Raw genomic sequence first — 25,302 nt, 5'->3', positions numbered from 1 at the left:
GGAAATCAAACCCAAAACTCACACGTGCTAAGCAACGCCCCAGCCCCTCAGTCATTCAGAGTGCACGACCTGAGGCACCAATGACCTCAAATGCTGCCCAGGCTTTTTCTTTTCTGGTACTGGGGACAGAACCCAGGGGTGTTTTACCACTAAGCAACATCCACAGCCTTTATTTTTTATTTTTTTATTTTTGAGAAAGGGTCTGAGTTGCTGAGGCTGGCCTTGAACTTGCAATCCTCCTGCCTCAGCCTCCCCAGCTGCTAGGATTACTGGCACATGCCACTGTGTGGCTCCAAAACCTTTCCGTGACCCTGAACGGTTGACACCTTGGTTTGCAACTCATAGCTGAGTAGCTGTGTAGGCACATTTGTGAGAAAAGTAACCACACAGTGCATCTCCTCGAGAGCCAAGAATCTTCCAGGGCCAGATACTCCACAAAAGCTGGTGTAAGCTGTCAGGTTCCTGAGAAAAACTTATTTCATGCCCACTAGTAACGAAATCTAGAATATTCCCTCATGCTCCTGCTGCCACTCACTAGGTGCTTTCCTCTCCTTTCTGACATTATTTTTGGGTGTACTTAGAAAATTAAATTTTACACAGAAAAGCATGTTGTACTCAAGTATCTGGAATGTCCCCTCCTGACACTGTCACCGACTGGCCATCCAGTGCTGTGCACAGCTGTGGGTCAGTCCTTGACCTGCTGTAACAGTCCAGTATCTGAATATAGTTTCTGTTTCAAACAAATGGACATCAAAGTTGGGTGCAGTGGCACATGCCTGTCACTGATTATTCAGGAGGCTGAGGCAGGAGGATAGCAAGTTTGAGACCAGCCTGGACAATTTAGTAAAAACTTGTCTCAAAATAAAATAACGGGCTGGGATGCAGCTTGGTGGTAAAGTCCCTGGGTTTCATCCCTAGGACTGCACAAAAAAAAAAAACCCAAAAAACAAAAAAAAACCACACACAAAAAAAAACCCACAGCAAATTGGGGGCACACTGGGGAGGACAGCCTGGGTCATCAGAATATGGGAGTCCCGTTTTCAAGTGAAAAGCCAATTTCCGGACAGTCCCTGGGGTAGCTGTCACCAGTTCACACCCACCTCCAAGAGGCCGGCTGGCACCCAGCAACTGGCTGGCTTGGGGACACGCTCTTCCTTGTGGTCCTACATCCCAGCCCGAGTTTGAGACAGGGTCTGGCAGAGTTGCCTGGACTGGCCTTGGCTGGGACTATGAGCGTCCCTGTGGCAGTGGGGAGGGACCCAGGGCCTGTGACGGCAGCCCGACACGGGGACACCTGTGCTCCCGCTTCCGCCTCCCCCACTCAGCTCAGCCAGAGGCAGGACTCTGACTCCACCTGGCGCACTGCAGCCTCCAGGTGAGTGACCTGCGTGCGATCGGGTCCCCACTGCCATGGGAGGGTGTGCACTGCCTGCTCAGGTGGATTAGAATCCGCCAGGCAACCGGCACAGCACGGCACAGCTCCCGCACCCCAGCCACGCGGTGCCACCGCTGTCACCAGAGGGTCTGGGGCGCCTTTCACAAGCAAGCAGCTGTTAAAACACACACCCTAGAACCTGCTTGCTTCCACCTTGGGAAAAATGGTTTACGGAACAGAAAGTCACCACAGGCCTGGAAGGTTTGCTGGTTGAGAAAATGACACTTTTAGGAAGTAAGGAAAAGGAGAGTGGGCATCATTCCAGTGTTCAAGATGACCTCGCTGAGCTGAGCTTACAGCCCGGTGTGCCCTCCTGAGACTCGGTGGTGCTCCCCAAAATTTAAAATTGCTAATTTAACAAGCAGCTTAAAAAGAACTCAAATAAAGACAAGCATTAAATATTACGTAAGTTTTTCTTTTATTTAAAAGATCATTCACAAAATACCATATCCATAGATTTACTTTCTGTCATATAGCTGAATGTGTTAAGTGTTTGGAATTCCACTCTTTTCTTACATTTAAAAGTCAACTGGACCGCCCAGAGGGTTAGATGAGTTTGTTTGCTCTTATCTTTCCACACGAGGAGGTAAGCAGGTCGTCTGAGCTCAGGTTGGTGCGCCCGCACAAGGCGCGTCTTTCTTAAGGTAAGTACTGTGTTACACAAATGGTTCTTATCTCAGAAGCGGAGAGAATGACAGCGGGAGGCGGGAGAGTTCTGTGAGTTGCTGAGACCTGGTGAGAGCCGGTGGCAGCTAGCTGGAACCACCACCTAAGCACACAGCATGTTGCAGGCCAGGCTGCCCCTTGGCCGGCCTCTCCCCCTAGGCTAGAGGAGCTAACCAGTGCCCCACCTGCTCACACCGCGGTGTTCAAACGCCACTGCCTAACGCCTCACCCCCAGGGGAGGGGTGAACACTGCACCGGGAGCAACAGACTGTCCCCAAGATGAGGGACACGCTCAGACATGTGCAGTCACCTACAGGTGCCGCGGGTGCGGACAGCTCTGCATAGTGAGATTTTCAATTCATCAAGTGAAACAGTAAAGTGCCGGGTCCTGGGCCCATTTCCGCTGTGAACCTACTGGGTGGGCGGCGGGCAGCAGCCTCTCACTGTGTCACTTCTACTGGGAGCAGAGATGAGGAGTCACTGGGAGGCGGGCAGGAGCCCAGCGCAGCGCCTCCACCTGGAGGGAGCTGACAGCTGGCGGCCACCTGTGCCCAGCAGACTGAGGGACTGGGGACACTGTCCTGAAAGAGCGGTGGCAGAACCGCGCCAACTCGCACACTGCCTGCAGCCCCGCCCCCACCCCCCGCTGCTCCTCTTGGCTCCTTCGGAGATGAGCCGCCCGGCCGGGCCGGTCACCCCACAGCAGGCAACCTGCGGGGCCACAGGTTCCTCCTGGTCTGCTGGCTGGGCTGCCAGCCCTTCTCTTCTTCCTGGAAGCCACAGCAACACAGAACTCAGCATGCAGGTCGGAAAAGAAGCACTGAGAAAACCAAAGGAGATGCCTGGAGTCTGGCCAGCGTCTAAATAAAGGAGGAAGCGAAGGAGGACAGACGCGGAGCAGCTCCTGGCTGCCGCCCCACCCGCCTGCCGCCGTCCTGCGGGCCCCTGTGCTACAGGAGGACAGGAGCTGGGGAGGACGGGAGGAAGATGGGCGGGGAGGCGGGAAAGCACCTAACAGGCACTAGAGACAGAGCGAAGCAAGAAGGTACTAAAAACCACTTGTTAACAGCTGACATGCAGTCACAAGCTCTGTGTTTCCGTTGTAAGAAAGGAGGACAATGTCAGGCGCAGGAATGGTGACTGCAGGGCGGCCGGTCCAGGGCCACCGAGCTGTGGTCTTGCTCTAACTCCCCCACACCCCATTCCCTCCCAACCAGAGCTCATTCTTGCTCCTTGTGAACGACTTCCTCTCTGGGCCTGGCTCCCCCGAAGATGGCGGAGTTGGGATTGGCTACTTGATTGAGGGGCGTTGCCACTGTCCGAGGTTTGAGCTGCAGCCGCGGCCTCTGTGCTCTTTCCTCTGGGGGAGAGAAAGGGTGGTTTATGCAGAGTGGGCTCCCTTCCACCTCCAGTGCAAGGCCCATCCGCGGTGAGCTCCGCACCCAGCCCGGCTGCCACGTGACCGCCAGCGCCAGTCTACAGCCGGGCACACTCACTCCCAAGGACAAGAGGTGGCTCAGGCAACAACTGTGTGGAGCACAGGGGACAGCTGGGTGCATGCGGACCGTCACAGAGCACCACCGTACCTTCTGTTGGCTCTCTGAAGTCCATGTTGGATCCTCGGAGGGGAGGGCCATCCCTGAAGCGGCTCCCCATCGGAGGGCCTGCTCGCCGGTCCCCGGGGCGACTGCCTCCCCTGCTCCCCAGGAAGTCATCCCTGAAGCCTGGAGGAGAAAGGGAACACCAGGTGACCAACTGCTGCCTCAGGGCCAGGTGGCGTGTGCTGTAAGTGGATGCTGCGTGAACCTTTAATTCTTTGGGTTGTCCAGTATTTGAAGTTTTTCCAAAATAAAGAATACTGAAAACAAGTCCAAATTACAATGTTAAAAAGAGATTTTTGAAAGAAAACGAGACACAGAATCACAGAAGAGAATAAAAAGAGCTCTTTAAATTCTCAGCTTGCAGGGAAAATAGGAGAACAGCAGAGCTCACGACAGGGCTTGGTGTGGTTTCCAGCACGAATAGCAGTGATTCAAAAAGACAAGCCCAAAATTCAGAAGCTATTTATTTTACAACACAAATCACAAGAAGCTACAGGAAGGCAAAACTACCAAGTCTCTGGGTGACATGCCCCATTTCCCTATTTCTGCTGCAATTTGGTGTGGACTGTCCTAGAAGCAAAGCACCTGTGGGCAACAGGGAAAGGCCATCCAAGGAGGCCCCCTCGCCTGGCCCTGCTGCAGAGCCACCCAGCATTGCTCCCTCTGCCAAAGCTCCCAGGGGCGAGTGGGCTCACTTCTCCCACGGATGGGGCAGCAGTTCCGTTTTCTAAGAAACTTATTGTTAAGAACCCTCAGGGGGTTGGGGATTTAGCTTAGTGGCAGAGCTCTCCCCTAGCATGCGTAAGGCCCTGAGTTTGGTCTTCAGCCCAGGGGTGGGGGCACAATGACCCTCAGGGCCTGAGGTATGTTCCACATATAATCAATTCTTGCCATCCAGGTTAATGTGCTAAAATTTATGTTTAACCCCAAGTCAAACTGGCAGCATTTGCAGGGTACACTGGCACATGCCTGTGATATCAGCCAGGGAAGCTAAGGCAGGAGGATCACAAGCTCAAGGCCAGCCTCAGCAATTTAGTGAGACCCTGTTTCAAAATGAAAAAAACAGGCAGCAGGTCTGTGGCCACTCCCAGGTCTGAGCAGCATGTGGAGGTTTGGGCTGCGGAGGTGCAGGCCCCCTGCTGCAAGAAGCCCAGCCACCTGCCTGCCCTTGGGCACCTGCGTGGTGAAGCACAGGCAGGAGCTACCCAGGACTGGGGCTCTTGTCCTTTTCTGCTTTTCACAGAAAGTGCAAGTGGTGACCTCAGTTTTAAAACGGCCTAACTAGTGCTGTAGGCTGCATGGTGTCCCCAGGGGCAAGAGGGCTAAGACACAGGGCCAGGACCGCACCATGCAGGTTAGAGTACCATGGGGCCCAGTTGTGGCTCTGGGCTGTTAGTGAAGCCACACTGCGTGCTAACAGAATCAAGTGCTCCTCACACAGAAGCACACTTAAATAAGGTCAGGCACTGATAAGAGCCTAGTGACAGAGGCTCAAGGGAACCAACCCTGCACTTTCCGCAGGGTGACGGTTCAGTCTTGGCTGCTTCCCTGTTCCGGTGTGTTTGCGGAGTGCAGCCATTTCAACTAACAAGGCCAATCGTCTCTACCAGCACGCTGGTTCTATTCCTTAATGGGCGGCAAGGAGTTTAAAAACGATCAAGTTATCTAAAATTCAGTTCAGAGACTGAGCTGAACAATGTAAATTTTAACGAAACGTGTAATGAAAACAATTCCAAATAGATCTGGACCAACAGGAACTTGGCTTTGGAGAAAACACAGGTGGATGCAAAGAGTCAAGTGTCAAAAGGTCCTGGTAAACTCAGCGACCACGTTAATCTGATAAGGTTTAATCGGAGGCCAGGGATGTGGCACAGGAGCAGACACCTTTTCAAGCACACCTGAGGCACTGGGCTCAGATCCCCAGCCCTGCTGAAAAGTCAACCAAGCCAGCTCAAGCCAACACGAGCCCAGGCAGCGTTCATGTTTAACGCAACCTTGCCCCCAAGGAACCCAACTGTTCACATTCCTTTAATAAGAAGTTTTAAAACGTGTGTCCCCAGCTCGCTCACACCCACCTCCATGAGGCAACTCACACAATGGCTACTCTGTCCAGGGGCGTGATGAGCACAGCTGTGCTACACCAGCGTGAGGCGAGTTGGGTCTCACCGCACACCCCTCATCAGACTTCCCAGAAGAAGCCAGGCTTGGCCGCAGGACTCCCTGGCTCGAGCCTGCGGCAGGTTTCCAGCAAGAGCCCTCGGTGGAACTCTACACCCTGACCTGGCTGCCTCCAGCAGGAGCCTGTGCCCGGCCTGGGCCCTGCGCTTTCCTTTGCTGCTCTTTTGCATTCTGCTGTGTGGCTATTTTTCATGTGGCTTTTAGAAAGGTACAAGAGCATGTCATTTTTCAGAAAGCACAATTCTGTTGGAGTGAAAAGGGTCTATTTTGCAAGTAAGGTACAAAGCATCAAATTAGCCACGACCAACCCCGGGTTTCAGACGTCACCGCACTTGCGGCTCAGTGTCCGCGGCACAGCAGTGGCTCCGACTGCGTCCCTGCCTGGGCGTCCGGGCCAGGCTGAGCTAATGGGAAGATGCTAGTCACTCAGGCGCCCACACGGCTTGAGCTGAGCAGGCGGGGCTGAGGACAAAGCAGCAGGTAAAGCCCCGCTCTTGGCCCGCTCCTGCGCTGGGCCGGCTGAGGAGGCCTCTGGTGCGCGTTTCAGTCAGAGACCAGCTTATACATAAAATTACAGACTTACTGGATGATACTGTACTTTTATGAATAAGCTCATTTCTGACTGGCTGCATAGGACTTGCAAGAACTAAATTACTCAACAAATATGTCGTTATCTGTTTAGCTCAAGCAGTGCTGGAAATAAGTTTCAAAAACGCTTCAGCCCCGCAGGACAGCTGCACAGCCCCTCCCCTCCTCGCCGATGACCCAGCTGTTTAGGGGAGGAGAGGCTGGGTGCGGGTGCCAAGAGTACCCCGAGTTTGTGTGAAAGAAAAAGGCCCGACCTCTGGTCCAACCTCTGCTGCTGCTGACGCTCTGATGTGCTGCAGTCCCTCCATAACTAAAAACGAGAGGTGGACATGAAGTCAAGCACTCGGGAGATCGCCCTTTCAACCAGGCCTGGCCCGCTCGCTCTCTCCCGAGCTGAGGCCACAGACTCCCTGGGCGGGGGGCTGGGAATGCAGCAGCAGGTCATTCCGCAGGGAAGGGACTGGAGCTCTGCGCCCCATGAGAAAGTTGGCCTCCAGGACCACCTGTGGCCATGTAAGAGGCAGTAGCCAGGACCCACAGAAGCTTTCTGAAGCTTTCTGTAAGCTTCGAGAACCTCTACACTGCGTTATTTCTAGAAGCATCTGTTCTTCTCTTTGTGCCAGGCACAAATCCACTGAGGTGCCTCCCTGGGTCAGTGCTGACAAGGCACAAGTGAGCACGGTGCCAGGGGCAAGGGTCTGCCCTCCACGCAGGCTCTCGGTCCTACTCACAGGGACAGAGAGGCTCACTGCTGCCTGGGTGCCTTTCAGGAAAGTTCTGTCTGTGAAGGGAGTTAAAGCAGCCGGGCCAGGCTGGGCCAGCTACTCCCAGGAAGCACAGCAGCAGAGGTTGCCGGGAAGGGGAGGTGTTATCCTTTAAATACTGACACCAGAACTGAAGTCATCCGGGGAATCCCAGCCACCTCTAGATTCTTGAGAGCCACCCACTCCTGAGGATACACAAAAAAGATCAAGTTGAGGCCGTGTCATTACCTTGCTGCACAAACATGGAAACTTATCTGGAAGACGCACCACCCGCGAGCGGTTCAATGGGACCGCTCTAAAAGTCCTGCTGCAAACGGAAAACCCCGGCCAGCAGGAGCCACGCCACTCCTGAGACTTCACGCTCGGTCTTACAGCTCACCAGGACCTATCGGCCTACGAGACAGCGTCCTGCGAGTGGCGCTCAGGAGCTGTAACTGGTGGGCACGCAGCAAGCGTTATGTGCAGTCTCAGAAGAACCAATCACCTCTGTCATCTGGTCCACCTTTCCTGAATCCAAAGCCACCTTTATCTTGTTTTCTGCCTTCTGCAATGTCCACACGAAGTGACCGATCACCCAACAGCTAATGATAAGGGGAAAATAGTGTAAGTATCAGCAAGAAGACAAGCCCCGCGGCTCGCGCGACCCAGGGCACCCGGGGCACTCACTGCGCCGTCGTAGGTGAGGGCTTCCTTCAGAGAGTCCACTTCATCGAATTCTACATAGCAGAACCCTGCAAGAGAAAAGAAGCCCCCTTCTTCAGGAATTCCGGACCAGAGGGCTGCCGCCCATCTGCACCATTTCCCTACATCACAATGACCAGGCTTGTGGCACTGAGGTGACGGGAGGTGAGCAGACCCTGAAAGAGGGTACAGACCCTGCCTGTGCTCCTTCCTCTCAGTCATATCCTGTCAGCCAGAAAACACTAACAGAACAGGCACCGGGAGGTTGGCTGCTTCCCCGGCGCTTCCTTGAATTTGTTTAACCACGGTGTCAAACCTTTCTTGGGTCGCCGCAGGGCCACTCAGCTTCTGGATGACTTCATTTAACACTCTAATTGGGGGTTAGATTTCACAGACTCAAATTAATATCTAGAATGCTCCGAAGGAGAGGCTCGAGGTGCCCATTAACTTTCTACTGGGGTATAAAATTTGTTTACAATGCCAAAAAAATGTTTCCGTGGCAACGAAGTCACTCTCCTCTTAGGCCAACAGAAGTGACTGACAGTGTGATCTTATGCTGCACGTAGGCTTCCCAAGACCAGTCTGACTGGCACCCCCTGCTTCCTGCCCTGCTCCCCGTAAGTCACACTGCGCTTGCCATAGATGCACAATGTAAGCCCCAAGTCCTTGTACCTGGCACCACACACTGAGGCTGGGCACACGTCCCTCCAGGAAACCTGGGGAAGCCGGATCTACTCATCTCACCACTCTGAGCTCCAACACATTAAAGGGCTGGTCTGCAAACACCAGCTTTCTGACACGAGCAGCACCAACACGTGCTCTGAATCTACTACTACCAGCACACACTGCCAGCACTATGGACTGTTGGGTTTTATGGCCAGATTACGGGAAAACGAGAAAGAAAACACGAGAGTCAGCCGAGGTGAAAAGTAGCTTGGAAGTCCTCAGGGTTAGGGCTGGGCTGGGGCTCAGGGGCAGAGCCTTTGCCTAGCAAGTGTGAGCACTGGGTTCCGTCCTCAGCACCACATTAAACAAATAAATAAATAAAATAAAGGCATTGTGTCCATCTATAACTAAAACGCTACCTGAGTCAGGCCGATGTGTCACACACTTTGACAAGCGGAGTTTCCTGGTTCACTAACATGTTTTCATTCACTCCCCCATTAATACATAATAAAGATTCTGTAAACTCACCTTTAAATTTGTCTGTGTCTTTGTCTCTGACTAGCCGTACACTCCTTATGCTGAGATCCTTAAAGATAGCATCTATGTCGCCCTGAACTGTATTAAAAGGTAGATTCCCTACGTATGCTGTGTAGGGGGGCTCTGTGGGCAGCTCCTTCTGGCTACGGGAACCATGGCCACCAGAACTGCCGCGGGACCTAGGAGGAGAAACAGATGGGATGAGTCTGCCCGCGCGCCCTCACCAGAGGAGCAGGACACGCCAAGCTGTCTTCCACGCAGCCACGTCACATGCCAGCGCCCCAGAAGAACACTCCACTCTAACGGCAATCAGAGTCGAACGTTTTAGAGAATAATATAAAATAGGACTTATCAAAAAGGTGCCTGGTTTTGATGACAGAAACACGGAATGTAAGTGAACGCACATTTCTAGATAAGCAGATCCAAACAGCACCTCTTCCTAAAACAAGGAGCTCTCTCCTACTCCCTTGGCATCTGCATCTGCCCAATGTTTATACCCAACATCTGCGCCAATGCCCCCTTTCATACGGCAGTACTGGGGACAGGGAAGCAAACCGGCCAGCGGGGTACGCTGTGCTGGGAGGAGGGATGACTGAAGTTGATGGTGAACACTGGTAACAGTTCATCTCCACTGCCTGAGAAGAGGACCGCAGGTGCTGGGCATGAGGGCTGTGCTGTGCCCCGCTGCCAACCTGGTGAAACCCTGGCCCCACACCTCAGCTGAGGAAGGTCGCTGACTCTCCAGGTGCACTGGGTGAAATCCCATCTCCTGACACAGCCACACCCCAAGGAGGTAGTCCAACCTCTCTCAGCTTTATTTGGAAATCTATTTCCTTCATTCACCTACTGCTAGAAATACCAGGAAGGTATTCTACATCTTTCCCAAGATACAGTCAAGACATCTCCAGGCTAGCGTGGTGGTGCACCCTGCAAGTCAACTGACACAGGAGGTCGAGGCAGGAGGCCCGCCAAGTTCAAGGTCAGCCTTAGCAACTTAGGGAAACGCTATCTCAGAATAAAGACTAAAAAGGGCTAGGGATGTGGTTCAGTGGTTAAGCACCTGAGGTTCAATTCCTGGGACAGAAAACCAAAACCCATAAGCTGGGGATGTAGCTCAGTGTGGAGTGCTTGCCTAGCATGTGCAAGGTCCTGAGTTCAATCCCGTGCCACCAAAAACCAAAACCAAAACCAAAACCAAACCAAACAGAACTGAACAATGACTATAAGACAAGGCAGAAACACCTGAAAAACCGTCCCAGTGGAGGAGGAGGACTAATAACAACACTTTGAGTTCATTTGTTCAACACAATATCCGGTAAGATATTCTCTTGCACTGAAGTAGCTCCAACCTGCTGAGCACATGGAGACGTTCGTAGCCGTGAGCGCACAGACCCACCCTTGTCTGCGGGCACCTGAAGCGGGTCAGAACCACGCCCAATACATCCTGCTTTTTCCTGCACATCCCCCCTAAGGTAAAGCGGAGCCTGTAAGTCACGCACCAAGAGCTACCGTAGTGAAGTCATCGCGTGGTCTCTCTCCAGCGTCTTCCTGCACCGGACACCCCCTTATTTCTGATGATGCGACACGACATACTGCCTATGCGGTGAGATGACACAGGCACTGAGAGGCAGCTAGTCTGCTGACCTTGTGACGACGTGTAGGAGGATCCCGTAACCATGCTGTGCAGCAACTGTGGCAGACGGGACACCTCAATCCAGAGCAGCCTGGTCAAACGCGCCATACCTCTCAGAACAGCGAACGATTTAACACACCGTGTGCTTCCGAAATTTCTGATTTACTACTTTCAGACTCTAGCTGACCAGATGCCACAGTGCGGAAAGCAAAACCGCAAGTGAAGGACTCACCTGCGTGCAGGTATGCAAAAGGGCAAACGGCATTAGGTCTGATGTGAGGACCAGGAGGTGATAAAAATGGCTACAGGCAGAGGGGCTGGGAGCGACAGGGAGACAGGGAGGACCAAATCCCGCTGACACTGAAGCAGGCCCGGTGTCTGGGGAAGATAGGAAACAGTGGCGGGAGGCCGGCTGGAGGGGCACACTAAACGTCGGCATGAGAGCCCACGAAGGGTGGGCAGACTGGGACGGCCAGCTAGACTCGACCTCTGCCACCAGGGCAGCAGGAGGAGCGGAGGCGGTGGCTCCGGCTCTGGGAGAGCAGAAACCCCACTGTGGGTGGGCTGCGTCCAAAGAGCGCGTAGTGCCAGGGGAAGCGACGCAAGGTTGCCTGGTGCCTGACGCTGCGGCACAGGGCACGTAAGCCAAGCTGACACCTCAATCAAGTCACCCTGGCCTCACCAGACTAAGTCCTGAAGTAGTCCCAACTGTCACCTGCCTGATGCAGTCAGCTCCCCAGGGCACTGGCCCGGCACAGCTCTCGCCAGGGCATGGTGTTGGCGCTGCCTGGGTGGAATTTACTCCTGCGGGTCATAAAGCACCTCAGCACCTGCGGCGTGCCAGCCACTTCAGACAGACAAGGCGACAGACCCCACAGAGCATGCACACACACAGGCCAGCAAGCCTTGAGCTGCCTTAGACCCGAGACCCACGTTGGGGCAGAGGTGACCCACACAGGTAAGTGGCCCGTCACAGTACATCCTGAGGGAACGCTTGGGTCACTCTGGCTCTGCGTAGACCTCTGCCAAGTCACTGCTGCGCCTCAGTTTTCTCGTCTGTTATTTTATGAATACTCCAAATCTGGATTTCATAAAGCAGCCTAACTGGCCACGAATCACATCATGAATACTGCGCGGTATCACAGCTTAAGGGCAGCCCTGAGGTGCTCAGGGAAAGTGCCACCGGCGCAGGGCGGGTCCCAGCCAAGCCCACACTGCCCTGTCCAGAAGCTGCACCCCATCGAGCCTGTGCTGGATGCCAGGCTCTACTGCCACCACAGGGAGCCTCGGCGCCCTGGTCATGGTGTCCCTTCCTTTCTGGGTCCTGGGGATTGAATCCAGGGCACCCAACCACTGAGTCACATTCAGGGCCTTGCTTTTGCTCAGGCCGGCTTTGAACTCAGTCCTCCTGCCTCAGCCTCCCAAGTTCATGGATTACAGGCATGCACCACACCTATTTCGTTTTGTGGTGGGGACTGAACCTAGGAGGCTTAACCACTGAGCCACATCCCTAGCCACCCTCCCCCACCTTTTGAGACAGCGTCTTGCTAAGTTGCTCAGGGTCTTATCAAATTGCTGAGGCTGGCTTTGAACTTGCAATCCTCCTGCCTCAGTCTCCCCAGCCACTAGGATTACAGGCATGTGCCACTCTTTGCTCTTTCTTATGCCCTTGGGGACAGTCTATTGATCATTGAAACAAAGTTAAAGTTGCGAAGTAGCAAGTTATACCCTCAGTAATTCAGAAAATCCAACCTTCAGACCCACTGGGATCCATGGCCTTTATAGACAAATCACTTTCTTCACTCAAATCAACCCATAGCCGCATGTCTACAAGATGAGGTTACAATGGCGTAGAGCCCAACCCAAAGCTCAGTTCCTGCCTTAGGGAGTTGAGTGGGTCCGGGCAGCTGGACTGGAGAAACCACACCCCCCACAAAGGACTGCATAGTGCAAGTGACAGCTGTGGGCACAGGCCCTGCAGGGCAGAAGAGATGCAGCAGCAGCCATCCACGTGACTAACAGCAGCAAGGACCCGGGCCCACACTTCACACAGCAAACCGAAGACTCAGAACTCTAACGTGGCCCAGCAAGGATACCCGGATGCCAAAGGAAAAAGGAGGCTGGAGGGAGGCACCTCCAAAAGAAACCCAAGAGTGGAGGACAACGGAGCAGCGCTGGACCCAGCATACACGAAGAGGAAGCCAAGAGCCCGACACGTCCACACCCAGCACAGTGCAAAGTGAGGGGCCGGCCGAGCTCCGGGGAAAGGGCTCCACGCAGCTTCCCGGGCGCCCTGGGAACTACATGGAATTGAAGCACCGCCGTCACTTAGGGCTCTTTTTGGTACTGGGGATTGAACCCTGGCGCTCCACCACTGAGCTCCACCACCAGACCTTTCTATTTTGAGACAGTCTCACTAAGTTGCTGAGGCTGGTTTTCCAACTTGTGATTCTCCTGCCTCAGGCTCGAGTCACTGAGATCACAGGTGTGCACATCATGACCTGCTGTCATTCTTGAACCCTGAAACAAACGCTGAGACCCGAGGGCACAAGCTTTACCCCCGTGGTATCTGGAAGAGGAGTGCTCGCCCTGGACCAGCTCAGGGATCAGGGGCAGCTGCACCAGGGCTTAGCCCTGGCCCTCCCCTGAGTGGGACTGTCTGCTCACGGCTCTCTGCCACAGCCCACGTGGACTCTTGTCAGACTCATCGCTTACTTATGACACCGGAACCAAACCGGGTGCTGTGCCACTGAGCTGCGTTCCTAGCCCTAAGCTTCCCAGGCTGGCCTTCTACCTGAGCCTTCCGAGTCACCGGGGTAACAGTGCACCACTGAACCCAGGGCAAGACGGCCTGTGCAAGAGCAAAATTCAAGTAAGCAACAGACGTCAGCAGTGTGCTCTAAAAAGGAAGAAAAGGAGGGAGGGAAGGTGGGAGAGAGGAAGAAAAGAAAATGACAATCAAATGTGTAACTACTGGGCTTTGGACAATTTTTTTTTATAAAAAAACTAAGAGTTAAACCCTTATTACACAGCAAACATTTTATTCTACATATTGTTACCATTTTATCTTAGTATGGTATACTGGTCACATTGTCAAAATAATATTGATAATTTTTACTAACTAAAATTCAGTTGATTCAGATATAGTTTTTATTGCATGCCTTTTTCTGTTCCAGGATCCCATCCAGGATGGTACAAGACATTTAGTTGTAGCTTAGGTCTTTAAAAACTGGCCCAATGCAACTTGGATTAAAGGTAAATTTTTGGACACAGTGGTGCACGCCTGTAATCCCAGCAGCTGGGGAGACTGAGGTAGAAGGAACTCAGGTACAAAGCCAGCCTCAGAAACTTAGCAAGATCCTGTCTCTAAAACAACAACGACAACAAAAAAGTAGTCAATGGCCCCTGCGTAAGAACAAGCTTTCTCCAAGGTCCTTCATCAGCCTTCAAAATTAAACCCCGTTATCTCGATAACTGTGCTTAACTACAGGTTGTGCACAGAGCCTCTGAAAGTTTCTGGAAAGCAGAGGGGCAGGTAGTGCCCACAGTGGTCCTTATATTCAAGAACTCTGCTCTTCGGAACTCAGTGAATGTGATCTCAACAATCCAACCACATCTACAAGACATAAAAAGCTATGTGGGGAAACCAAGTAGTTCTAGCCAGCAGAATGCCCACGCTCCACAGACAGGCTGCGTAGTTCACTGCTGCCATTACGGGGTTGAGCACTTTCCAGGAAAGGAAGGAATGAAAGGTCAGAGAACTAAAAGCTACTCCAGGACTGAAAATTACTTCGGTCACTCTTGGGTATTCTTAGTTGGAAAAAAATAAAACAGAAGAGGGTTACATGTACTTAGACAACGCTCCCAACTAGTAATTTAAATAAGTGTTCCTCAAAATTTTAGACACCAACAGTTTACATTATGACTTAATGAATGCATGTGTATATAAATGTATGCACTCAACTAAACAAAAAAGTAACGTCCAATAGTCATAACCTGTAGTATAGATAAAGCACTATATTTTCTAATCTATTTCATTAACAAAACCAAATGACCCACTAAAGCACTTTTTTCTAACACCTTACATACAGGACACAAAGCCGTCTGAAGGCCTTGATCTTGATGGACAGTGAGTGCAAGGCACTTCTGACGTGGGCAGTTGAGGAAGGAGGACTGCAAGTTCAAGGCCAGCCTCAGCAACTTAGTGATATCCTGTCTCAAGATAAGAAATTTAAAAAGGGCTGGGGATGTCACTCAGTGGCTAAGCGCCCTGGGTTAAATCTCCAGTAACAATAACAACAAAGCAAGTCTAGCTAGGCACAGTGATGCACGCCTGTAATCCCAGCATTTGGGAGGCTGAGGCTGGAGGCTGGAGGATTGCAAGTTCAAGGCCAGTCTCAGCCACTTAGCGAGACCCTGCTTCAAGGCAAAAAATAAGGGCTGGAAATGTCCTGTGGCAGAGTGACTCTAGGTTCAACCCCCTGTACACTCTGGGTAATGGACGTGGGGAGGAGGGGGCTTTCCATATGCTAGTAGTTTCTACTTTTGTTCATATATGAAAATGTTCAGCTAGTTTACATGTTAGGAAAAATAATCAACTAGGAAATTTTGGCCTGATCCAGATGCACTAATGTTCCTCTATTTTAATTCAAGGACTAGTTGTCTCTATTTTGGTGGTGCTAGGATTGAACCCAGGGACTCACACAGGCTAACCATGTATCTACTGCTGAGCCTCACCCAAGCCAACTAGCAATTCTTTCTATTTCCGGCCTCTAAAAGAGCACTAAGATGTAATTCCTTTGCTCTAAAATCTGCCTCCGGAGCCATGGTTTTCTTATACTTACCAGTCTCTGGGGTGGTTAGTGGTTAAAAGCTGCTAAGACTTTTTTTTTTTGACCAGGCATTGAACCCAGGGGCACTTAACCACTGAGCCACATACCCAGCCCTTTCACATATTTTATTTAGAGACAGGGTCTCACTAAGTTACTGAAGCTGGCTTTGAACTCACGATCCTCCTGCCTCCGCTTCCTGGGCCACTGTGCCCACCTTAAGACTTTCTTTTTTTAAAGGTGTTCACACTGAAGCTGCTGAGCCTTTCCTTACTGGATGACCAGTCCAGACCCTTCCCATGCAACAGGCTCTGATTTTCTGAAGTCTTAAGCTATGCTTCCCGAGCTCCGCATGGCTATTAGATTTTGGGCAAACTTCTTGAAAAAAGTCTTTGAGGAAAATAACACTATTTGTTGCCAAAGATAAAATGCAGGTTTTCAAGCAAAAAATACAATTTTATACAACTTGTATCCCATCAACAGAAAAGCTCTACAGCCTTCCCTGTTCAAAGTCTTTCCTGAGGAACTAGACAGCAATGCTGATTAGTGAGTTCATTTTTTGATACTATATAATGAAACATGTCAACATTTGGAAGATCTGCAGAAGTCAAACTACAGTTTCCAAATCCTAAATGGGTGTTACAAATGCACACACTGGCCGTTCATTCAAGGTACAAGACAAAGGATAGATTTTAATGTAACAGTGTGAAAAATTTATTGAGTTTTCAGACTCCACACTGCAATAACCTTCAGAGAAACCAGCACTTGAGTTCTGGTGTAGTATCAAATAGGAGTGTCCACAATCTCCTGAAAAGGCGATCACAACACTCCTCTCTTTTCCAACTCCATCTTCTTAAGGTTAGATATTTATTTTTCCTCTGTCAACCTAAGGAACACAAGAGTGGCCGGAAGCACATAGGAGAAACCAGCTGTCTCCGCAGAGCCAGATAATTAAAAGGTCCCCCAAATGCAACCAACTCCACATGAATTAGAGAGCAGTCTGCAGAACAGGGAGACTTGCAGTCTCCATCTGCGCTGTCCACGCTGCGAATGGACTACCGTGACAACACACCTACAGATCCTGATCAAGATGGACATTTTAAGAAACCATGACATGGAGAAAATTTCACAGAACCAAGTACAGGCAACTGAATGGAAGCCATGGACATTCTGGGTCACTTAGCTCTTTCGACATCAAGCAAGCGCCAGCTCCGAGGCCACAGGACGCAAAGGCCAGGAGCACCCCCTCGGATTCTAGGTGAGCTGGACGCCGGAGCCTGATCTGGGCCTGACCCCCGCTCAAACATTCTGCTTTGTGTTCCAAGCATCTGGGAACACTCCTTGAAATTGTGAAGTCTTCCCAGAAATAAGTAAATTCAAAAAAATTAAGTGGAAATAAACTGTTTCTAGAAACTGCAGAAGCATGCATATATTAAATGGTCAAAGCATAAACTGTGTAACAGTCAATTATGTACAACTAAGTACTCTATTACTGAGTTACTCTGGTCATAAAAAAAATGTTTTATGTCTTTAAAACAAACAGCTTCTCTTACCTGGCTTTAGAAATATTGCCAGGAAAATAAAAGCAGCTTTCAGTTAAGAGAATTTTCCCCACTCCTACTTATCCAAAGAGCGGGGAAACACCATCACAAAAATCAAGAACTCGGCCAGGTCGGGCTTAGTCGCTAGTACCACAAAACAAAGTTAAGGACAGCTGGGCCACCTATCATGGAGCGCCAGCAAGCTGCCGGCTGGAGCTGGCTCCAGCCACCGCGCAGCCGGGCAGGCGAGGCTCAGGCGCACACTGCCCGCAGCAGGCTGCAACCAGGCCTCTGCCTTCTTGGTGAGACCAGGATTTCTGGTGGCACTTTTCAGAGAGGCTAAGGGTTTGCAATCGCAAAAGGGGCATGGAGGGCGAAGGGAGAAGGACGACAGCAAACCCAACCTTAACATGAGGGTAAGTGGGACATGAGAATGAGCCTTTCCAGGGAGCTGAGGACACAGCACAGTTGGCAGAGCACGTGCTTCGCATGCACAAGGCCCTGGGTTCAATCCCCAGCACCACCACCAAAAAAAAAAAAAAGGGAAGAATGAGCTTCCCATCCTTCTTTCAGGCCCCTGTCACCTGAGGCCTCCTGTAGCCCTCAGTCATTTTAATGTTCCCTCCTTCCTCTAGCATGAGTCTACACTTGACACTGTCACAGGCCTGCCCACAGCTTAGGGGATGTGGTAGTGAACAATATGGGTGGGATCCAAGTGCTCATGGAGGCGACATTCAGGAGGGGACAACACAGGCACACGATATACCAAACAAAGCAGTTGTACAGGGTGCAGCAGTGCATCCCTGTGATCTCAGCGACTCAGGAGGCTGAACCAGGAGGATCCCAAGTTCAAGACCGGCCTCAGCAATTTAGCAAGACCCTGCCTTTGGAAAAAAAAAAAAGGGGGGGGGGGGGCTGGTGTTATAGCTCAGTGGTAGAGCACCCGGGGCTCCATCCCCAATGCCAACAAAACAAAACCCAAAAGGAATCACAAGAATGGGATCCTAATTAGAAGGATGGGTGTTTAATATGTCAAAATACAGTCCACTATTATAAAAAACAAATTTTAAAAATATATCGAATTCAGGAAAAAAATAAAAAGAATTAAGAATGGGGGCAGAGGAGGTAAAGGTTTTGATGAAACACACAAACCAACAGAAGAACCCCACAGTTGTGACTAGTGCCACTCACTCATTCAACAAACACTTGACAAATATCTCCTATGCTTCAGGCAGCAGACGGAAGAGAGGACAAGCCAAGTTTCTGTACTCATGGTACACTATAGTGTCTAGTAGGCCAAAAACAATAAACAAATTACAAATTTAAAAAAAGGGGGGTTGGGGTTGTGACTCAGTGGTGGAGCACTAGCCTAGCACGTTTGAGGCACTGGGTTTGATCCTCAGCACCACATAAAAAAAGTAAATAAACAAAATAAAGGTACTGTGCCCATCTACAACTTAAAAAAAAAAAGCCAGGAGCAGCAGCGCACACCTGTAACCCCAGCAAGCAGCTGGGGAGGCTGAGGCAGGAGGATCGTGAGTTCAAACCCAGCCTCAATAACAGTGAGGCACTGAACAACTCAGGGAGACCCTGTCTCTTAATAAAATAGAAAATAGGGCTGGGGATGTGGCTCCGTGGTCAAGTACCTGAGTTCAATTCCCACCCCTGCCAAAAAAAAAAAAAAAAAAAAAAAAAAACAAGTTGAAGGTGTAGCTCAGTGACAGAATGCCTGCTTAAAGACCCTATGTTTGATTATCTCCACCCCCTGCAAACACCACATCAGTAGAAATAGCAATAGCTTTTACACACTGCTTTCCGCCCCATTTTAAGACAGAAAGTAGAATAGTGGTTGCCAGGGACCTGGGGGAAAGGAAAGTAGGGAATTATTGATTATAGGGACAGAGTTTTAGCTTGACCCCATGAAGCCAGGAAGATGGAGGGTGGCGGCAGCTGCACACTTTGTGGATCTAGTTAGTACTCTGAACTGTGCACCTAAAACAGCTAAAATGCTAAAAATGCTAATCTGATATTATGTGTATTTTACTACAATTAAAAAAAAAAAAAACAAAAACCTCAGGGCTGGGGACGAAGCTCAGCGGTGCAGCGATGCCGAGCACGTACAAGGCCCTAGTACAAGGCCCTGGCTCAATCCCACGCACACATGCCACTCATCCCTGAAAACAAACACCTTAGGAAATAAATTCAGTCAGCAGTGTAGACAGAGGGCTGGGGTGCAGCTCAGTGGTAGAGCACTTGCCTAACAGGTGCCAAGTCCTGGGTTCAATTCCCATTGTGGGTGGAGGGTGTCAGATAGGTGCTGGGCTTAAATCCTACAAGTTTAAAGGCTAGAATTCTAGCTCCCAACAGAAACCTGAAAAGTACTTTTTTTAGAGACAGATACAGGGTTTCACTATGTTCACCACATTGGTCTTGAACTCCTAGGTTCCAGCAATCCTCCCACCTCAGTATGAACATCTGGGACTACAGGTGTGTGCTATGACACCAACTTCAAGAACACCTGAAGCGTCCCACTTTTTAGCAGGTACATTCCAGCAATCTCAGTTCTTGATTCCAACCTGTCTCAGGATTGATGGTGTTCAGTTAAGTGCTCATAAGACTGTTCACATTTGGAATGTAAAATCCGTATTTCTCTGTACTTTGGCAAATGAGTACTAAACCTCACAAAAAAAAAAAAAAAAAAAAAAAAAAAAAAAAAAAGCCCATTCAAGAGCTGGTACAATCAACTCTTGATAACTTGGAATTTTGTTTTTATTTGCCTGTTGAACAATGCAGTCTCTGGTTCTCTCTTTGGCTGCTGGGGACATGCCTGTAGAGGCTTGGGGCAAAAAGTAGTCCTTCAATATCACTTCCTGACAACCGCACTGGCTATCAAACACAACTGCAAAACAAGCTTATGGGGAACATCTAACTTAAAACCAGGATTTCCGATCATAACTATTCATTGCAAGCCTGCCATTCCTTTTACCTATGATCCAAGTGATTTAGAGCAGAGATGTATTACTCAATTTAAGGTGTTTTTAAACTAGGGGAAGAGCAGCTTATATAATTACCAAAACAGGGCTGGCTTCCCAACAGGTGGTAAACTTCTATCAGGCTTCGCACAGTGCAACCTTGGGACATTTGTTGGGGTGAATATAACTTAAGAAACAACTGAGATGATCACTGAAGAGTGTGTGGTCCACTACCCTGCTACATTTCAGAGATCCCAATAACTAGAAGTCCCACTTACGCATGAAATGACCACACAAACCCAAAAACAGGTTTTAAAAACTACCTTTAAGAAACTCAGCCAAAGCCAGGCATGGTGGTGCACAGCCATAATAATCCCAGTGACTCAGGAGGTTGAGGTAGGAGGATCGCAAGTTTCAGGTCAGCCTGGGCAACTCAGCGAGGCCCTAAGCCAACTTGACAAGACCCTCTTTCAAAATAAAAAATGAAAAAGGGCTGGGGATGCAGCTCAGTGGTTGATCACCCCTTGATTCAATCCCACCCCCCAAAAGGAACTCAGCAATACTTTCTATGACTTACATGACTATGAAGTCAGGTGAAAAATTCCAAGGTCAGATGCAGCAGGTACTGAACATTAAAGGAACTTTCTAGTAGGAAGCTTATAAGATGCATGGCACTTTCTCGAATCTTTCATATCAGCTTTGGGAGCACAGATATGTAAATAGCTACTATTTTCCAAGTCTGCTGGTATTTGAAATAAAATGCATTTTAAGAAAATTCATTTTGAAGGGCCAAGAGTGGTGGCACATGTCTGTAATCTCAGCAGCTTGGGAGGCTGAGACAGGAAGATCAGAGTTCAAAGACAATCTAGGCAATGGTGAGATGCTGAGCAACTCAGTGAAAGCCTGTCTCTAAATAAAATACAAAACAGGGTTAAGGACATGGCTCAGGGGTCCAGTGCCCAAGTCCAATCCCAGGAACCCCTCCCCAAAAATAAAAATAAATAAAAAATAAAAACAAAAAGGAAAAAGGGCTGGGAATATGGCTCAGTGGTCAAGCATCCTTGGGTTCGATCCCTGGCACCAAAAATATAAATAAATAAATAAATCAGAAAATTCACTTTGATCACTTCCTATTTTTGGTTGTTCACGTCTCCCCCAACTGTCAAAGTCTGATATGCACTAAAACATCCAATGTGAACACCTCTGTCACCAGAAAAGCTAGCATATCTGTGTAATAAAGGCAAATTTTTTTAAAATAAAGAAATCTCTAGGCTCAGTATATTATGACTAGTTAATGCAGTCCTGATCAATTAAACCTCCTTGGACCTGCCTTAAATTGAACTACTCTATTTTCTTGAAACTTCTGAGTGTTTTTTGAAATTAAAAAAAAAAAAAAAAAAAAAACCTTGCTATTAAATTTCAAGAAGACTTAAGTCCAAATTTAATGTCTAGAAAACCACCCCAAAGGCGTAATTTTACAGGTCATCCAACATCTATTTCCTTTTTATTAGCAAATAAAATATTCTTTGAAATGCAGGTGGCTAGACAACTACCTCAACTTCCACGATAGCGAGTCATGAATGACACTGGGCACACTCCCGCACCCAGACAAGCCTTTGTGCCAGCCTTTCCCAAACCAGGGCATCAACAGAGCGCATTCTTCACCAAAGATACTTTCTGGACAGCAATCGGGGAGACTGGACACCTCAGTAGGTACTACTGGGGTTCTATTCTGAGAAAGTAATCCTTTCTGCAAACTGACACAAAGACCAAGTGTGTCCTTGACAAACAGCAAGATGTTTACAGCCCATTTTCTAAATTCTGTATGCGGCAATCCGAAATTAAAAAACAAACAGACAAAAAACCCAGGATGCTTTCCTTGAGTCACACATCGTGGGCTTTCTATTCACCAAAGACTTTTCTTTCCTTGAGGGCGCTTCAGTTATATGTAGTCTTCTGCACCTGACCAGAGCCCGAACGAGCGAGGCTGAATGCGACTCCTTCTCCAGGTCAGAACGTGAAGACCAGGGAGAAATAAAAATCCCCCCGGCAAGCACGTGGCACCTGTCAATAAGGCACTCCGACCCGAGAACCACCAACGCAGAACCGCGGCGGTGCATCTGCCTTCGGGGGTCTCTTCCCTCCGGCCGCGGGGCGGGCCACCTCGCTGCCCGCCGCACCGGCGAGGGTATCGCCCCGGTCGCGGCCTCCGACCTCGCCGGGTCTGCGGGCCTCACCTGCGAGAGGCAGGGCTCCGCGGTGGGTGAGCCAGGCCGGAGCCGGGCAGGCCGCGGCCCGCACCGCGCTGCAGCCGAACCCGCGCCCGCCCGCCCGCCGGGGGGGATGGGGCTGCGAGCAGCGCCCGTTCCCGGGCTCGGCGTGGCTGCGGCCCGGACCTGCGGCCCGAGCACCGCCCGGACCAGCGCCGGGGAAGCAGGCGGGTGCTGCCCGGCGAGCAAGACCCGGGCGCCCAACCGCCGCGCCCCCGCCCCGAGCGCGCCATTTCCAGGCCCCGGCCCTCCGGGCGCCGCTCCAGGCCTCCGCGGGCCCACTCGGCCGCGGGCCTCCCGCCGCCGGGCGAGCGCAAGCAAGACCGCCGCCCCAGGGCCCCCGCCGCGGCCCGGCCCCCGCGCCCGGCGGCAGCCCGCGCAACGCCCGCCTCACCCTCTGCCGCCGCCGAAGCTGCTGTAGGCCCGATCGTCGTAGGTATCGAAGTCCGCCATTTGCCGTCTCCGCTCCGAGAGGAACCAGGGTGAGCGAGGAAGGACCCCGCAATATAACTCCCCCCGCCCGCCGCCGGGGCTGTCCGCCGCACCGCCTGATCGCAAATCGCACGCACGCACGCGCGCGCGCGCGCGCACGTACGCCGCGCCGCGCCCGGCCTGGGCCGACGGGCCGCTGCTGACCCGGCGCGCTCTACGGCCCACGTGGTGCGGCGCGACGCGGGGGCCGCGCGCCCGGCCGGCCGCCGCCGCCCATTGTGTGCTGGCCCCGCGCTGCACGCGCGGACGCCTGCTGCCCCCGCCCCGCCCGCGCGCGCCGCAGACCCCGCCTGCTGGGCCCGGTTCCGGCGCCGCGGCGCCTTTGGCGGCCGTTGGGCCTCTGCGCTCCAGAAACCGGCGGGGACCCCGGAGTCCCGCTCCGCCTGGCCCCTACACTCGGGCACACCCCTTCCGGCCCAGAGGCGTCGCCGGGCTTGCACCCAATGGAGGCCACCTCCTCCAGGCGGAGACCCCGAGGAGCTGGGCACGACGCCGCGGACGCCCCGTGGCCGCGGGCCTGGAGGGTGGTGCGAGGCCACGGGATGCACCGGACGCCAGCCCTGCTTTGCGGGCTCTGCTCGCTGCCGGGCGTGGCGAGGGGGCGAGGTGACGGCATAGGTTGAAGTTAATCGAGCAAGAGTCGGTGCATCTCGCTCTGCAAAAGTCACCCGGGAGACAGCGGAATGCATATATGCATCCTCTATCGAAAGCGAGAACCGACGGCACGCTCCTGTTTGTGATTGAGATGGTGGTGACACGGGAGGCTCCTGCCATTGGGTGTGTCAGCGCTGGCAAACCCTAATGTGTCCTGAGCACACTAACCGAACCTTGTAAGCGGAGCCTCAGGCACGTGCGTAGTCCCAACGACTCTGGAGGCAGAGAATGGCAAGTCTGAGGCCAGCTTGGGAACCATCGAAGCCCTGTCCCCAGATAAAAGTAAAGACTGGAGATGTAGCTCGGTGGTACAGCGCCCCTGGGTTCAGTCCCCAGTATGTGTGTATGTATGTATATACATGTATTTCCATAGAATTTCTCTATGGGATCCTAGGAATTACCTAGGAATCTTACCAATACCCTATCCAGTAATTTTATATTTAAGTGTCTTTTAACTCCTTTATGCTACTACAGGAATGGACAGATGGCTGCTAACTCATTTTTTGTTTTTCTGCCTCTTTGTCTTTCCAAGTAATAAAATACTTACTAGTATACTGCTATCCAGTATACCCAGATTAAAACTGGAACCCCTTAGCCTGAGCTCCACCTCTTCCTTCCTAGATGACTTCAAACAACTTTCCCTCTTTCCCTTCTCAATTTCTTCATCTACACAAAGGGACCATATCTCCTACCTCTTCAATGTTATAAAGGTTAAGTGGGTAAATATTCATAAAATTCTCAGCACATGGTAATATATATTAAGTACAAACTATGTGTCTAGCACCATTATGGATGTTTTAATATGTCTGTCATTTCCAAACTGTTATACAGCTGTGCAGCCACCCAGAGAGGGAAAGTGACAGGCCCAAGATCATGCAGCATAGCCCTCTTAGCACATGGCTCAGAGAAGAGCCAGTGGTTTCTTCTCTCCTTGCAATTTTTTATTTGTTTTGCGGTGCAGGGATTCCAACCCAGGGTCTCAACAGGCTGGGCAAGTGCTGTGCCACTGAGACACACCCCCAGACTTTTAATGCTTTTATTCATTTTTGGTAATGGAGATTGAACCCAGGGGTGCTTTACCACCGAGCTGCATCTAAGCTGTTTTTATTTTTTAGTTTGAGGCAGGGTCTCATTAAGTTGCCTTGGCTTCCCAAGTCATTGGGATTACAGGTGTGCGCCACCACACCCACCCCGTGTGTTTTTCTTGAATGGTGTTAAAATTCTTTTATTCCAGTTTCCAGCCCAAGGTGATGTCCTTGGAGGACAGGAACCATATTGGTGGAGTCATGCTGTCATCTCCCTCAGAGTCCTACTGGGTAATTGGTCATTAATGAAATAAAAGGAGGGAAGGCTTCTGGGAAGGCTGGGCCTTCCTCAGATTCGGGACCTACCATGGGTCATTCTCTCCCTCTTGGCTTATTCCCCTTTCCACCCAGCCAGCACCCAAGGCCACTCTCGGGCTCAGTCCTAGACCATCCAGTCTGTGGGCCCTTTCCCCTCTTTGATCTTAGGCATACAGCCCATCTCCTACCCAGGATCCAGCAGATTGATGGTAACTCCAGAAAGTTCCAAAAACGTGGCACCTGCATCCATGGCCAAGTTGAATGTCCGACCCCTCCTGAGCTTGTCCTCATGAACTTTGGTCCTGATTTGTTCCCTAACCCCTTCCCAGGACATATCCTAGCCTTCACCTGTGCCCCTGAGCCCTGGAGGTGGCTCTGGAAGGACCAGCTCAGATAGCACTGTGTCTGAGCGACCTTTGTGGCAGTGGCCAAGTCTGTGGGTTGGCGTCGCT

At 51.2% G+C, this 25,302-nt stretch overlaps 1 protein-coding gene and 1 long non-coding RNA gene across 3 annotated transcripts in view; one reads left to right on the top strand and one right to left on the bottom strand.

The window, feature by feature from the left end:
* Positions 1-19,045, top strand: part of LOC306649639 — a 192,544-nt gene extending 173,499 nt beyond the window's left edge. Inside the window, exon 2 of the long non-coding RNA XR_013760675.1 lies at positions 18,627-19,045. This is a non-coding gene — a long non-coding RNA (uncharacterized lncRNA). The remainder of the gene's footprint in view (positions 1-18,626) is intronic.
* EIF4H (eukaryotic translation initiation factor 4H) lies at positions 1,835-23,557 on the bottom strand. 2 transcript variants are annotated; one of them, XM_079120741.1, is made up of 6 exons: positions 22,756-22,912; positions 9,108-9,295; positions 7,899-7,963; positions 7,717-7,813; positions 3,688-3,825; positions 1,835-3,461 (listed from the first exon to the last, which is right to left on the bottom strand). In XM_079120741.1, the coding sequence occupies exons 1-6, from the start codon at positions 22,812-22,814 to the stop codon at positions 3,322-3,324; spliced, it is 687 nt and encodes a 228-aa protein (XP_078976867.1). In that variant the 5' UTR covers positions 22,815-22,912; the 3' UTR covers positions 1,835-3,321. The 2 variants fall into 2 exon arrangements, with proteins under 2 accessions (XP_078976867.1, XP_078976866.1); XM_079120740.1 differs by lacking the exons at positions 7,717-7,813; positions 7,899-7,963; positions 9,108-9,295 and having other exon boundaries at positions 22,756-23,557.
* Between the last annotated feature and the right edge of the window lie 1,745 nt (positions 23,558-25,302).

The sequence above is a fragment of the Sciurus vulgaris genome (assembly GCF_902686455.1).
Source record: "Sciurus vulgaris genome assembly, chromosome: 18".
Taxonomy (NCBI): domain Eukaryota; kingdom Metazoa; phylum Chordata; class Mammalia; order Rodentia; family Sciuridae; genus Sciurus; species Sciurus vulgaris.
Note: the sequence above shows the minus strand (reverse complement) of the source record. Positions and strands in the feature narration are given on the sequence as shown.

Bases quoted from the DNA above. Each gene is read 5' to 3' on its own strand.
- EIF4H (XM_079120740.1), bottom strand. From the start codon at position 23,542: ATGCATTCCGCTGTCTCCCGGGTGACTTTTGCAGAGCGAGATGCACCG. The intron at 3,826-22,755 runs GTGAGGCGGGCG...TTTCTCCTCCAG, and splicing joins AGCTTCGGCGGCGGCAGAGG to GCTTCAGGGATGACTTCCTG. The intron at 3,462-3,687 runs GTACGGTGGTGC...TCTCTCCCCCAG, and splicing joins CTTCAGAGAGCCAACAGAAG to AGGAAAGAGCACAGAGGCCG.